General features: G+C 41.5%; 2 protein-coding genes across 3 annotated transcripts; both read right to left on the bottom strand.

Moving 5' to 3' along the window:
* hdhd3 (haloacid dehalogenase-like hydrolase domain containing 3) lies at positions 1-5,597 on the bottom strand. 2 transcript variants are annotated; one of them, XM_060918311.1, is made up of 3 exons: positions 5,563-5,597; positions 2,175-2,508; positions 1-575 (listed from the first exon to the last, which is right to left on the bottom strand). In XM_060918311.1, exons 2-3 carry the CDS (start codon positions 2,502-2,504, stop codon positions 180-182), a joined length of 726 nt encoding a protein of 241 aa, XP_060774294.1. In that variant the 5' UTR covers positions 2,505-2,508; positions 5,563-5,597; the 3' UTR covers positions 1-179. The 2 variants fall into 2 exon arrangements, with proteins under 2 accessions (XP_060774294.1, XP_060774295.1); XM_060918312.1 differs by lacking the exon at positions 5,563-5,597 and adding an exon at positions 5,357-5,463.
* A 719-nt stretch (positions 5,598-6,316) lies between these two features.
* Positions 6,317-10,246, bottom strand: trub2 (TruB pseudouridine (psi) synthase family member 2). The gene is made up of 8 exons (XM_060918310.1): positions 9,970-10,246; positions 9,656-9,790; positions 9,486-9,560; positions 8,822-8,883; positions 8,288-8,369; positions 8,109-8,181; positions 7,844-7,980; positions 6,317-7,218 (listed from the first exon to the last, which is right to left on the bottom strand). Exons 1-8 carry the CDS (start codon positions 10,085-10,087, stop codon positions 6,848-6,850), a joined length of 1,053 nt encoding a protein of 350 aa, XP_060774293.1. The 5' UTR covers positions 10,088-10,246; the 3' UTR covers positions 6,317-6,847.
* Between the last annotated feature and the right edge of the window lie 4,307 nt (positions 10,247-14,553).

The following is a 14,553-nucleotide window of genomic DNA, read 5'->3' as shown; positions in this document are numbered from 1 at the left end:
TTCTTGGATAAACATTTATTTCTAATCATTAAAAATTTGCCTTTATACAAGATTCCACCCAAGTAGAGTAAGAAGTATGCAAATGGTGTGTTACTGAATGCATACCTACACAAATAATTGATCAGAAGACCTCTTCAAAAATGGTATTTAACATCAGTTGAACACATTTCAGCTGTATTTTAGTCAGTTTCCTGTAAGAGTCGGGCTGGTAGCTCATCTAGGCTCTGTAATCGATGCTCTGGGGGAACATCTAGGTGTTTCTGGAGTCCATGCCTATCTAGAAGATAACCTCGTATACCTAATGATCGAGAGGTGAGATAGTCATTTATGTAATGGTCCCCAACATGGGCTATGTGTTTGGCTGGCACTCCTGCCTTTTTCAGGGCTTGGGCAAAAATGTCTGGGTCTGGTTTGGCCACAGCAGCCTCTTCTGAAGTCAGCAGAAATGAGAAATGGGTTCGGAGGCCACATCCTTGAAGGATTGCTTCTAGGCGCCTGTCGAAATTGGATACCACCCCCTGCTTCATTCCCAGAGCCGTGCAAGATTTTAGGGTGGAATTTGAGTCTGGGAACACCTGAAGACAAACTCAAATAAGACTTGCTGCTCTTGGTTGAGGTTTGATTAATGAATATACATCTAATGCATGTAAGAGTGAGTGATTAATAGGTGATCACATTTCATTTGAGAAAGTATCAAATTTAAAAAACTTTTTCACTGAAATTTCTGCTAATATTGAAATTGGGGGTAAAATACACAAAAAAAAGCAAATTCAAAAGAAAAGCAGACAGTAGTGATAACCTAAACATTATTAAAAATTACAACCCCATTTACAACAAAATTGGGATGCTGTGTAAACTGTAAAAACAGAACTCAATTATTTCTAAGTCATGGAAACCTTATAATTCATTGAAAAATAGTACAAAGACATATCAAATGTTGAAACAATAAAAAAAAAAAAGGTTCATTTTGAATTTGCCAGCAAGATGTTTCAAAAAAGTTGTGACAAGGGCAGCAAAAGACTAGATGTGTAATTTCCAAGAGAAAAAAAGGACCTGATGGAACATCTCAAATAATTAGGTTAAGGGGCGACAGGTCAGTAACAGGATTGGGTATTAAAAGAGTATCCCAGAGAGACCAAGTCTCAGATACCTCTTTTCGACCAACAGGGAGTGGGTTCTTGAACCGGTTCTGTTAAGGATTCTCTGAACCTTGGTGCCAGATAATGAACCAGCTCACATTTTCACCAATTTTGAGTAGAACCGTTCTAATCCAGGATACACCATGAACAGAAGACATTGCTCAACGGAAGTAAACAGTAATAGCAAAATGGCAGGGCATGTTAATTGCCTGTGAGCTTTTGTTATCTGTCCTTTATTTTTTTTCCTGAAGATGTATCCTTTTCCATTGCTGCGCTCCACTTCCTCTCCAAATTGATGACACGCACACTGATGTCATGGTTCACACTGGAAAAACCAGCTATATTTTAATTACAGCTGGGAACCAACTTTTCAGGTTCTAAACCAAGTTATTTTTGGTTGAAGTGCTCTGAACAGTTCAAAATTCGATGAAGGAACAAGAACAGAACCCATTCCCTGTTGGCCGAAAAGGGATATCAGAAGTAAAGATGCTGAGGGGTCCACCACTCTGAGGCCAAATAGTGCTACAGTTTAAGAACAATGTTCTTCAATGTAAAAACTTATTTTCAATGCAATATGATTTCCAAGTCATCATCTCTAGCCGCTTTATCCTGTTCTACAGGGTCGCAGGCAAGCTGGAGCCTATCCCAGCTGACTACGGGCGAAAGGTAGGGTACACCCCAGACAAGTTGCCAGGCCATCACAGGGCTGACACACAGACAACCATTCACATTCACACCTACGGTCAATTTAGAGTCACCAGTTAACCTAACCTGCATGTCTTTGGACTGGGGGGGAAACCGGAGCACCCGGAGGAAACGGACACGGGGAGAACATGCAAACTCCACACAGAAAGGCCCTTGCTGGCCACGGGGCTCAAACCCAGACCTTCTTGCTGTGAGGCAACAGCGCTAACCACTACACCACCGTGCCGCCCTGCAAATCATCACATTGTTTTTATTTACATTTTACACAGCATCCCAATTTTTTTGGAAATGGGGTTGTGAGTAGAAATCAGTTTGTGGATAACCTCTTACCTCCCAGTTCTCTGGACCAGAAAAGTTATGATAAAGATTATTGGCAAGTTTGTCCAGCAATGCAGGGTCCTGCACCCCGCACTGGGAGAAGGTGTTCTTCACCAATCCTGTCCACCACAGCTGGCTATTCATGCCCTGAGCAACACCATATTTAGGGTAGAGATGAGAATGTTGGTGGTAAGCTTCCCTGAATGCAGTCTCTATCTGCATGGCTGGTAACTTCAGTCCAACACGCTTGGCCTCGTTACAGTACTGCTCTCCCACGGAGCAACGCACCTTCAGTAGCGTGTCCTTTACATCCCATAAAACCCAACGCACTGGTCCCCGCATGGTCCTAAGAAACAGAATATGTAGACAGGCATCATTATTATTAAGCAAATTACTAATCACTGATAATTAATTATAGTACACCTTGCTGCTTGAGATCTACCACCTGTAGCCACTTGTCCTGCTGTCAAACACCATGTTTTATAATGATGGGAATTCTGTCCCTTTTCAGTGAATCAGCTCATTTAGCTCAGCTGTCTAATGGGAGCAGATTCTTTCAGCTCCAACTGTTTGTCATTTCAAGAAAACAAAAAACAAAAAAACCCAGGGCTTTCCAATAATACATGTAATAGTGGGTGTATATTTGGCAAAGAGGCACTGTCCACTTTATTTGGAACACCTGTACATCTGAACATTCATGCAGTTATCTAATCAGACAGACAATCATATGCCAACAGTGCAATGTAACGCAAAGCAGAAGAAAAAAAAAACAGTGTGATCTCGGTGACTTTAATCGTGGCATGGATGTTGATACCAGAGTATTTTAGAAACTGCTGAGTTCCCAGGAATTTCACATACAACAATCTCGTGAGTTTACACAGAACAGTGCAAACAACAAAAACCATCCAGTGAACTGATAGCCTAGTAAACTAGACCCACCCGCCTAGCGGCCAAAAATATTTTTGCCTAGCGAGTGGGTCTAGCCTCGCACCATATAAACAAAAACACCCCGGGCATCAAATCGTGCCCGCCAATCACAACGCAAGGTTTTTGTTTGGATTCTTTGGGCGGGCTTTTGCAGGAGTGACGACAAAGCTGCGCGACGCTGGAGAAAGCACAGCAGGAAAGATGGCTACCGCTAGTGAACAGCGCGCGTTTGACTCCGCTTTGGAATCAGTTTTAGAAGAATTAGACTTGGAGGTTTCGTTGAAACATGAGCAGGAAGAGGCTCTCCGCTCATTCCTTTTCAAGAAGGACGTTTTCGCTGTTTTGCCGACCGGCTATGGCAAAAGTCTGATCTACCAGCTGGCTCCGCTCGTAGCCAAAAGGATGGGCTAGTTTGTGCAGTACGAAGAATTAATAAACAGCTTTGAAACATTACTTTTTGATTGTTTCTTATTTTCCCGTTATTTTAAATTTAAGGGAAATTATTTCACCAAACACCACTAAATAAAAACTCTCAAAAACAGTTTAAGCAAACCCTTGAAAAAAATGAGTGTATGTTAAGTATGTGGTACAGACTCCAAACTTGTGGTCATTATCTCCAAACTTCTTAATATCTAGAACCTGTTTATTAATTAATACGCATTTTGAAAAATTATTTATTTCAAGGTCTACCCCACTGCGCGCTCTGACTACGTCACAGTCACTGTTGCGCTGACAGCGGGTTGTTCCTCCTACACTCGTCGGAAATATCTACGGATCGAGGCCAGTATTTCCACTGGGCAACTCGTAGAAAATTTTGATACACGAGTTGCCGAGATCGGTGGTGTAGTGGTTAGCGCTGTCGCCTCACAGCAAGAAGGTCCTGGGTTCGAGCCCCGTGGCCGGCGAGGGCCTTTCGGTGTGGAGTTTGCATGTTCTCCCCGTGTCCGTGTGGGTTTTCTCCGGGTGCTCCGGTTTCCCCCACAGTCCAAAGACATGCAGGTTAGGTTAACTGGTGACTCTAAATTGAGCGTAGGTGTGAATGTGAGTGTGAATGGTTGTCTGTGTCTATGTGTCAGCCCTGTGATGACCTGGCGACTTGTCCAGGGTGTACCCCGCCTTTCGCCCGTAGTCAGCTGGGATAGGCTCCAGCTTGCCTGCGACCCTGTAGAAGGATAAAGCGGCTAGAGATAATGAGTTGCCGAGATGAGATGACCTTTAACCTTTTCAACATGGCGGCGAGCGGTACAAGACTAGTTTATGAACCAAGAAAGAAGTGGTTTTCACCTACGGAAAGCTGACTCTCACCTTTTAAACGAGTCATGTTATATATATTATAATATGTATATTATAGCCTAATACAAAATATTCTGTGGCTGTCCAAAGAACGCCAACAATGATCTAGATACTGGCTACTCTCATTGTGGCTACAGCCAAATTTCCAAAAACTGCGTGGCATTCAATGTGTTAAGAAAATCTCTACTTGTCATGATCAGGAAATATTCAGCATTTTTTGACTTTTGATAACTCATATTCCTGCTGCAGCTGATGAACAAGGCAATCTATAATTGTTTTAGCCAAATAACGGGCCTGATTCTGAATCTGGTCCACCATCTTTAATTTGTCAACAACAACAAAAGCATGTGAACACAACACACTGGTAAATACCACTTCCCAACTGGAAAATATCATCTTCCCATAGCACATGAACGCAGCATCATGCCTGCTCGTGTATCAAAATTTTCTACGAGTTGCCCAGTGGAAAATACCACAAAAGGGGGCGTTCATATGTGCTTTCCATGTCGGCGTTTGGTATTTACCATAATTCCCATAGCACATGAATGCAGCATCAATATTCACATTTAGTCTGGCTTGCCAGGCTAGTGAACTGACGTTCTGTGGACAGAAATGCCTTGGTCAGAGGAGAATGGCCAGACTGGTTTGAGCTGACAGACTGATAACCAATCACCTTTTACAAATGTGATGAGCAGAAAAGCAGCTCAGAATGCACAGCACATTGAACCTTGAAGTGGATTGGTTCCAACAGACGACCACATCAGCTTAGAGGAATCTGAGGCTACAGTGTGTGCAGGCTCACAGAAACTGGATATGGGAAAATGTTTTTGTTCAACAGTTTAAAAGCCCTATGCCACTGAGAATGTTAGCTTATCTCTCTCTCGCGCGCGCACACAAATTGCACTTTCAATTATGAGACCATGAAATAATATTTCCATAAATGCAAACTCTAACTTGGATGTTTCTGGATGTACCTATGAATGTAAAAGCTAATTTGCTTAGATCTCCGGAAGAGTCTTGAGCCAAGGCTGTTAATAGCTAAGACTATATAAGGTTATAAAACAAGACAGCTAATTAGGGAAAAAGTACTAGATCTCCAAATGGGACTGCACCCCTTAACTTCAAGCTAGACTGAAACCTGAAAGAATATTAATGCATTAATATAAAATAAGCAGCTCACAAAGTTAAGGACACTTCCAACCCAGTCTCTTCTTCTTTCGTATTTGACAAATCATAGTCCATGAACACACTGCCACCTAGTGGACTGTAGTACAATGAGCATAGAGAGGGCGTCTGTGTGTGAGATTTTATATATATATATATCTCATCTCATCTCATTATCTCTAGCCGCTTTATCCTTCTACAGGGTCGCAGGCAAGCTGGAGCCTATCCCAGCTGACTACGGGCGAAAGGCGGGGTACACCCTGGACAAGTCGCCAGGTCATCACAGGGCTGACACATAGACACAGACAACCATTCACACTCACATTCACACCTACGGTCAATTTAGAGTCACCAGTTAACCTAACCTGCATATCTTTGGACTGTGGGGGAAACCGGAGCACCCGGAGGAAACCCACGCGGACACGGGGAGAACATGCAAACTCCGCACAGAAGGGCCCTCGCCAGCCCCGGGGCTCGAACCCAGGACCTTCTTGCTGTGAGGCGACAGCGCTAACCACTACACCACCGTGCCGCCCATATATATATATATATATATATATATATATATATATATATATATATATATATAAATAAAAGTCCTAACAAGAATATTTATACACTTCTGAAACATTTCTACAGGGTGTGACTAATACTTTTGTTATTGAACTAATGTTTGTTACCTAAAATATAAGTGAGCCCCCCCCAAAAAAACCAACCCACAACCAATGTGTCACAAGAACCATCACAGGCCAAACACTTTTGTCAGCAAATGTATTGTTTCTTTTATTAATACAACATACATACAATAAGATGAAATGAGACAGGAAACAATACCCATACATAAACCACAGGCAGGGAGCACAAGTAAACAGGACTATTTTTAAAATTTCAGATAATTACCTTGACAAGTATGTCAAGACTTATCAACTGAAGACACACAATTCAATAGATTTTAAATGGTTTAAATACAACAAGTCCAAAGACAAGTTAAAAAAAAAAAGTTTAATCAGCATTTCAGGTCATTCCTGAGGGTGAGTCAAATGACTTTTTTTTTTTTTTAATTTTGCATTGTTTTACACTTTTGTGCCACCTATTTGCATCATTCTTCTACATAATCTCCTTTTTGTTCAAAGCAAGTGTTCCAGCTCTTCAGTTTCCTCTCAAAAATAAATAAAATTCCAGTTCCTGTTTACATCTGATTCACTCCCCTATATAACAATATACATGCTGTAAGTTCATTTAACAAATAAGTCAGAATACAAATCTCCTGGGTCTTTAATCCACCTGTAATATTAAGGACATTAAAATTGCCTGGTGTCAACAGATGTTTCTGAAGGATTCAGTGATCCTGCTTTCTCTTGGCTCACAGACTCCAAGTGACAGGTACTTGTCCTTATTTGGCCTTGAGTCTGTGTGGTGGAGTCCGACTGCTTCACAACTTGCCTGTAAATGTCATTCTTTCGGATTTTCCGGGTAGTACGGCGAAAGTTAGCAATGGCTGGTATAATATCGTCGGCAGTCCAGTGGTGATGCGTCAGGGCATCCTCCATTTTAAAAGGACCATCCCGTGTGCGACGCACCTTGGTGCAGACTGCATTAGTACGCAGTTCCAACCCCACCTCATGTACCAGTTTCCGAAGGAACTGCTGAGTTTCATTCACACACTGAACCTCTTAAGAATTAAAAAAAAAAAAAAAAAATTGTGGTAAGGATAAAGGCTTACTGGCTTAACTAGAGCTCACTAGTAGGAAAATCACTATCAGAGGATTCAAGGATATAAAGTTAAAGAAATACTTCAATCTAAATTCTATTGACTGCAAATTCTCTCTCTACTGAAGAAAAAACAAATCTTGTTCACTCAAAACTCACTTATGGTCAATCTGTACAATATGTTCTTTTAGAGATGGGACTCTTTCAGAGAGAAGAATGTGTGTTTCTGTACATTGGAACAGCTTTAGTAAGACATTCTCTCAATCTAGGTCATGCTAGTGTAGCTGCTGCTGTTCTGAATTTGCATACATCACAACCTTAGTTAGATTTCTATTGCAAGCCATGGAACTGTACCAAAATTATTGTACTTAATCATCCATACCCATAGAAAACTGCCACATGTTTTAAAGTATTAACCAAGCAGAGAATTAGTGGTTTGAAAGTTTTTAGTCGTAGTCAAGTCATTTTAAAAATTGATGTCAATCCATCTTGCTAGGCATCTACCAGGTAATGCAGTCACTGAAGTGTGAACTGCTAAGAGATGGATATATGCTTAGATACATGTCTGTAATCAATAATATTCTTACCCAGTGTGAACCGAGGAGGTTTCAAGTGGAGACATCGTAAGCCAGTTAAAATGGGAGGACTTTTATCCTGTGGACGCAGCAGCCCCTTAACTGCCAGTTCATAAGCCTCCTGAGTGCTCAGGTCCACCCGAGAGTACCTGAGGAAGATGTTTATGGGAGAAACAATGCATAAACTGCATACTATAAGTGTGTGCTGTAGTATAACGAATTTAAATGTAAAATTTGCACAGTACCATTTGACATTCTACTGAATATAGTGACTCACGTTATTAAAGCTTTCTGATTGGCTCCCTGGATCATGGCCAACACTCTCTCTAGCTTGTCATTTGTAACATGATCTAATATTATGATAGAGGAAGAAGTCAAAAGGAAGATGCCAGCAGGTATAGCTGAACTGTTTAGTTAACATTAGACCAGATCTATATTTCTGATAATGATCATTACCAAATGTGCTTCGCTCTATAACTCGTCCAGTGCGAGTGAAATCATCTGTGGCCATTCCAAACTCCCCCTCCAGTGTATATTCCTGCAATTAATAGACCAAAACAAAAGCTCCTGTCTAAACTAGTATTAAGAAAAAAAAAAAGTAGTATTTAAAATACAATGTTGATATGACAAATACATGAAAATTTGAATACATTTATAAAAGCTGTTTGGTGTTGTGAGCAGAATGCAAATTATACAATGACTATTCAATTTAAATTCCAAAATCAAGCTAGATAGGGAATTCACAAAGAAAACCCCCCAAACATTCTTCTGTTCTGTTGTATGCACATTTTGCAATGTACATGCATCTTTCCAACATGTCCGGAGGAACATAAAACTAAGCTGAATTATTTAAAAACCCCTCCAATATTTTGTACTTTCTTTGGAAGGGCCTTAAAAAGCTTAGCAAACACTCATTTGTAGTTCAGACACAAAGTGTGAGATGAGACACACCTATGCCACAACTAATACTAATGTTTATAAAATGTTTACCCTGGTCACATGTAATCTGTACAGACTCTCCAGGGCAGCGTTTCCATTCCCCAGACCCAGAACTGAAAAACAACAAGGATAAACTAAAACAATATTCTACACACAGTTGTAGAATTAAACATTTAATGATGTTTAGAAAAAAAACCCCGAGATAGAACGTCGATAGGGATGCCTCCGCCCGGTAGACTACACGCCTTAAGTTGTGATTTGGGGATGGACATTTGACCTCACAGTAATCTTGACCTGGTGAAATTACTTGTATTAGCCTTGGAGATATTGTGTTCACAAGGTTTTCAGACAGACATTTGACCTCACAGTGACCTTGAACTTAGACCATTTGATCTCAAAATCTAATGAGTTTATCTTTGTCCCCAAATGCACAAATGGTGAAAGTTTGGTGAAATTCCTTTGATTTGCCTTGGAGATATTGTGTTCACAAGGTTCTCGGACAGACATTTGACCTCAGGGACCTTGACCTTAGACCTTTTGATCTCAAAATCTAATCAGTTCATGTTTGTCTCAAAGCGCACAAATGGTGAAATTCCTGTCATCAGCCTTTGAGATATCGCGTTCACAATGTTTCGGGATGGACAGATGGACAACCCGAAAACATAATGCCTCCTGCACCTTATGGTGACGGAGGCATAAAAAAAAAAAAAGTCACCTAATACTCCAGATGAAAATGCATCCAATCGATGGCCAACTCCAACACGGATCTTATGAAACCTTGGCCCCTTCACTGGACAAAGACAAAAGACAGGAAGTTTGACACACTGTTCTACGGAACTATACAGATTAGATGCTTGATGTTAAGTGATGTGAACTGGATCTGACCCAGATGATGATCAGACAGAGCAGGCAGCTTGGACTTGGTGACAGTGAGCTCTCTGGAGCCGCTGCAGTCTCCACTGGGTAAAAGCTGAAACTGGACCAAACAGCGCGGAGGGGCTGCAGGACACGAGTTCACCGCTTCATACACAGCAAAAGGGAAAAGAGAGGACAGCAGAAAGAAAGGGTGGGGGAGACAGATTAGATTATTTGATGTCACAGGAACAGCAATAGATAACTAGGCTACTATTCATACATCACTGCAATCCCAGATCTCCTATACTGCTGTAAATGTACTATGTAGATCAGAGGACTTGAACCTTCCAGCAGGTTTGTTTCCACTGTGTCCCGGATAAGTTTCCAATGAACTCCTTGAGGTTTGTACACAGCGAACAGACCGTCTAGTTTCCTGAAAAGGCGTGCAGCTGGCGTAGCCATTACACGAGCTGTTTTTACGACATTAACTACTATTTGTTTACCAGCTGAATGAAGTAAAACAAGAACCTCAAATCAGTTAAAACACGCAAATAAACAAATTTCACACAACGTGTTTTCCTTCTATAGCGTGAAACACTACTGCCCCGCTTCTTCTTCGTGGTTTTGCGGCAGCTGGCATTCACAGTGTTGCATTACCGCCACCTACAGGTTTCCCCCCGAAATCCTTGTCACTTCATTTTAAAGCCGTCTTTCCAGTCCAGTTGTTCTTCAAATCTTGGTATGACAATGGGGTTTTAAAATCTCTGAAAGTAAATCCTCTGTGGTCTTATTCCATAAAGGTAAAAAAAAAAAAAATTGATGTATAGTGGTAAAAAAACTTAAAAATGATAAAACTGTATGGGTGGCATGGTGGTGTAGTGGTTAGTGCTATTGTCTCAGCAACAGGGCTCTCAAGTTTTGAAGTTTGCTCGGAGATTTTTTTTTTTTTGTGGGGTGGGGGGTCCCTCCCAGTCGACCCTCCCTCCCAGTGTCCCATCGACCCTCCCTCCCAGTGTCCCATCAACCCAGCTACTTAAAAGAACAAATTCAATTAGATCAATTACACTGTTTGTTTATTCTATAACAAATAATAATACAGTAAAATATGTTTTGCTCTTTATTGTGCATAAACATTTGCATTTCAAATTAAATAAAGGCAAAAAACAAATATATATAGCCCCAAAGGGCCCCACTGAACAGTGGTGGATATTGTGTGTGTGTTTATGAGTGATGCTGTGTGTTGTGTTTGTGGCAGATTTAGATGCCTTAATTACTGACACTGGGGGCTCCCATTTAAAGCAATGAGGCTCAATGCCAGCCATTTTCACTGTCATGATTGCTGAGAGGGTTCCGTCCAGGGCCAAGGTGTTTCTTGTTTTGGTCTTGTTCAAGCCCACCATGGAAAAAACCCTCTCAGCATCTGCATTGGAGTGGGGGAGAATTAAAACTAATTTGGCAATTGCAGACAGCCTGGGAAATCTGCTCATTCCAGTCACCTTTGGGGGAAAAAAACAAAACAAGGAAGCCTAATTACACCCCTACATATTTTACACTTATTAAATTGCTCATGTCAATGTGTGTGCGCTGGATATTTATTACCCTATTCTTAAGTGAACTCATGCCTTCCCAGAAAGCCTCAACATCAAATTCAGTTTGGTGTTCGGGCATTGGGACCTCCATTAACTGGTAGTCCTGAAACTCCTCTGCAAGTTGGTCTTGGGGTTCATGATATGGAAACAGTTTGGTGAACCTAAAGAATACAATGTGTACTTAGCCAGGAGAAACAAAGGGCTAGTTTTTCAGCAAATGTGATCAAACTTTGCAATAGATTTGAAATGTTAAACCCTTACCGATCCACAAAGTATGCAGCATCATTGACTTCACAGTCTGCCCTCTGCTGCACATCCACAAACCTGGCGTGTTTCAGGAGACTCTCTTTAAGGGGCAGTTTTGCCATGGCATATTCAACTGCCCCTGTCAAAAATGCCAAGACAGCCTGGTGGAATCTCTCCACCTGCTGTGGAGTGACATCTCCAGCCTCTAGGAGCCGGTTGAGGGTTGCCCTGGTTGTAAAACCCACATTCAGCTTTTGTCCTATTAGAGTTATGAATAGAATAGAAGAGAAAGCCTTTATTGACATTATACAGAGTATAAAAACATTTAAAGCTGCTCCATAAAGTGCACACATAAATATACTGTTCAATAAAACTACTAACTACTGTACATAGACTGCAAACATATACAGTAAACATCAGACACTTAAACCACAAAGGCAAACACCTCCCACAGTTTTAACAGAATCTTCACAGACAAAGTATCATAAAGTATCTCTGCTTTCACATTGGTGACATCCTCACTGTCAAAACTGAATAAGTCATTTGTGGTCAGTAAACAGAGAGTTTATGTATTTGCATATAGGGAGAAACTTGGGGAGCATTACCAGACAGTTGGTTGGATGGATCTGTGTAATTGATGTCCTCCACCGCTCTGCTCTGCAGTGCCTGAACTTGCATGAATCTTCCGCACAACTTGCGAATGAACTTGGTCATCTACAAAGTTGCAATTCATTACATTACATTGAAGAGACGGTTTTATCCCAAGCGAGTACACAAGCATAACAAGGCTAGTGAAGATGAGTAGGGTTAGTAGTTATGAAGGAAAAATTCACTGAAGATGTTAGTGACAGCAGATGAAAAACCAATGGCATAAACAGAGCTGAACCCTCATATATTTTACCTCTTTATAGAGAAGGAAGACAGATGATTTCTCTCTCTGAAGGAGGAGATTAAGGGAGGAGAAGGCTGGCAACATTGCCTGATAGAATAGCAGGTAGACTTCTGTTATTGGGTTGGAGAATGCATGCGCAAGCCGTGTGAAGCGTGGTTGTTTCTCATCTGAAAAGGAAAGAAAACACAATTATACATAGTATTCATTCACATGGCAATCTCTTAAAGAACCTCAAATTCATGTTAGTAAAATATGCAACTTACTTGCTGACTTGAAATAGCTGGAGAGTGGCTTGTATTGCTGCAGAATCCGATTCAAGCAGCGTTCCAGGCTCAGCCAACGGATGGAGATATGTGAAAGTATCTCCATATACTCCGACTCGTGCAAGTCACAGAATTCTGCAATGTGAATATTACATTTCAGTGTCATGAAAGTTTTTGCACTGCATTCACACACTATAGTACTGCTGAAAATCACAAACCTGTTAGGTAACTTTTACGGTTCGTACTGCCTCTGAACCAGTGCCCAACATCTACTGCCAGATCTTCGGGGTCAAATCCAGTCACCTACAAATTAGATTATGTTACAATTTGGTCACAAATTCATTACACCACAGCACAACAAGCTATCTGAACCGACTAGTGGCCTAGTGGTAGCGTGTCCGCCTCTCGATCGGGAGATCGTGAGTTCTATTCACGGTCGGGTCATACCAAAGACCATCATAAAAATGGTACCCATTACCATCTGGCAAGGCACACTGCAATACAGATGTGCATGGGGAGTTAAACTCTCGTGGTTACCAGAGGACTAGCCCCCCACTGTAACCCTAGCTATGTAATAGGCGAGAGGCCGAGGGCTACAGAGATCGGCGCCGCCCAATGCGCCACCATCAGAGTTGGGCCTGGTTAGTACTTGAGTGGGAGACTGCCTAGGAATACCAGGTACTGGGCGTGGGAAGGACTTTAACTTAACAACAAGCTATCTAAAGGTTACTGAAAGAATACAAACTTGCTTCCAAAAAACCCTGCCCAGCATGTTTTACTGTGTTATGCAGAATATGGCATGGGCACCCATGGATGTACACGCTGGGATTCTCTGCCAGTATCCTAGAGGCAATCGAATTTCTTGCCCCTGTATTGACTGGGGCATTGCCAATAGACAAAGCAACACAGTTACTCCAAGGTATGTTGTGTTTTTTGAGGACATCATTGAACTTCTGGAAAATGGCTTCGGCAGTGCCACAGTGTGCCGCTTGTTGTGCACATGTCCAGAAATCGGTGAACAACCTTGCCGTCAAACACCCTGACAGTGAGGGGGTTCATTTTCTCACGTCCTGGAAGGTAAAGGTTTAAGCATCACAATAGAAACATTACACACATAGCCTAAACCAATGACATGTAAAAAATGTGTACTGGAAAATGAGGATGTCTTAATTGGTTGTCAATACAACACCTGTATTATTTGAGCCGTCTGTTATGAGAGTGAAGGGACTGGCCTTCATTTTGGTGACCAGCTCCTCTCTGAAATGCGGTGCCACAGCTTCATTTATTATGCAAGTTGTTTTTGTGCTGGCATGCTTATATTGCTGTGCTGGGTGGGGGGTGGGGGGGTGTCACTAAAGCAATTCCTTAACAAAGGACTAATGTTCTGCCGTGGCAAATGGCATATTGTGCTGCACCATGGCCACAGCCACTTTCACCTCAGCTCTTCTTGTCTTAAACAGAAAAGAATGATAACCATGTTATCAGCAGAAAGGACATTCAAGACAAATTTATTTGTAGAGGTAATTTATGGTAAACACAGACACAACTCAATCAGCTACCGGGTAATTGTTCATAATTATTTAAAATATATGGTAATTTTTTTTTATATTCGGAAATGATGAAAAACAAGATTTCATGCAAGAATCTGAGCTTCATGTAGTCCTTTTGACCAGGACAATACCTTGGATTCTTGTGCAGTCATGCCACCAACAGTCACTGGGGGATAAAACTGTCCGATCCTACTTGTGGACTGAAGTGCCTGCTCTTTAGACTGGTGTGCTTTACTCTTAATGTGTCGCTGCACATCTGCGACACCTTGATGGCCACAGGAATTTTCCTGCCTACATACTGAGCACCAGTAGTAGGAGTTGGTGGTGCCTACAGTTATAAATGGCCATTTTGCAGTCCATTCACTTTTGAATGTGGATCGGTAGGTGG

Source organism: Neoarius graeffei, chromosome 4, assembly GCF_027579695.1.
Source record: "Neoarius graeffei isolate fNeoGra1 chromosome 4, fNeoGra1.pri, whole genome shotgun sequence".
NCBI lineage: Eukaryota > Metazoa > Chordata > Actinopteri > Siluriformes > Ariidae > Neoarius > Neoarius graeffei.
Note: the sequence above shows the minus strand (reverse complement) of the source record. Positions and strands in the feature narration are given on the sequence as shown.

Bases quoted from the DNA above. Each gene is read 5' to 3' on its own strand.
- hdhd3 (XM_060918311.1), bottom strand. From the start codon at position 2,504: ATGCGGGGACCAGTGCGTTGGGTTTTATGGGATGTAAAGGACACGCTA. The intron at 576-2,174 runs GTAAGAGGTTAT...GTTTGTCTTCAG, and splicing joins CTGGTCCAGAGAACTGGGAG to GTGTTCCCAGACTCAAATTC.
- trub2 (XM_060918310.1), bottom strand. From the start codon at position 10,087: ATGGCTACGCCAGCTGCACGCCTTTTCAGGAAACTAGACGGTCTGTTC. The intron at 9,791-9,969 runs GTTCAAGTCCTC...CTGTGTATGAAG, and splicing joins GGAAACAAACCTGCTGGAAG to CGGTGAACTCGTGTCCTGCA. The intron at 7,981-8,108 runs GTGAGTCACTAT...CATCTTCCTCAG, and splicing joins AATCAGAAAGCTTTAATAAC to GTACTCTCGGGTGGACCTGA.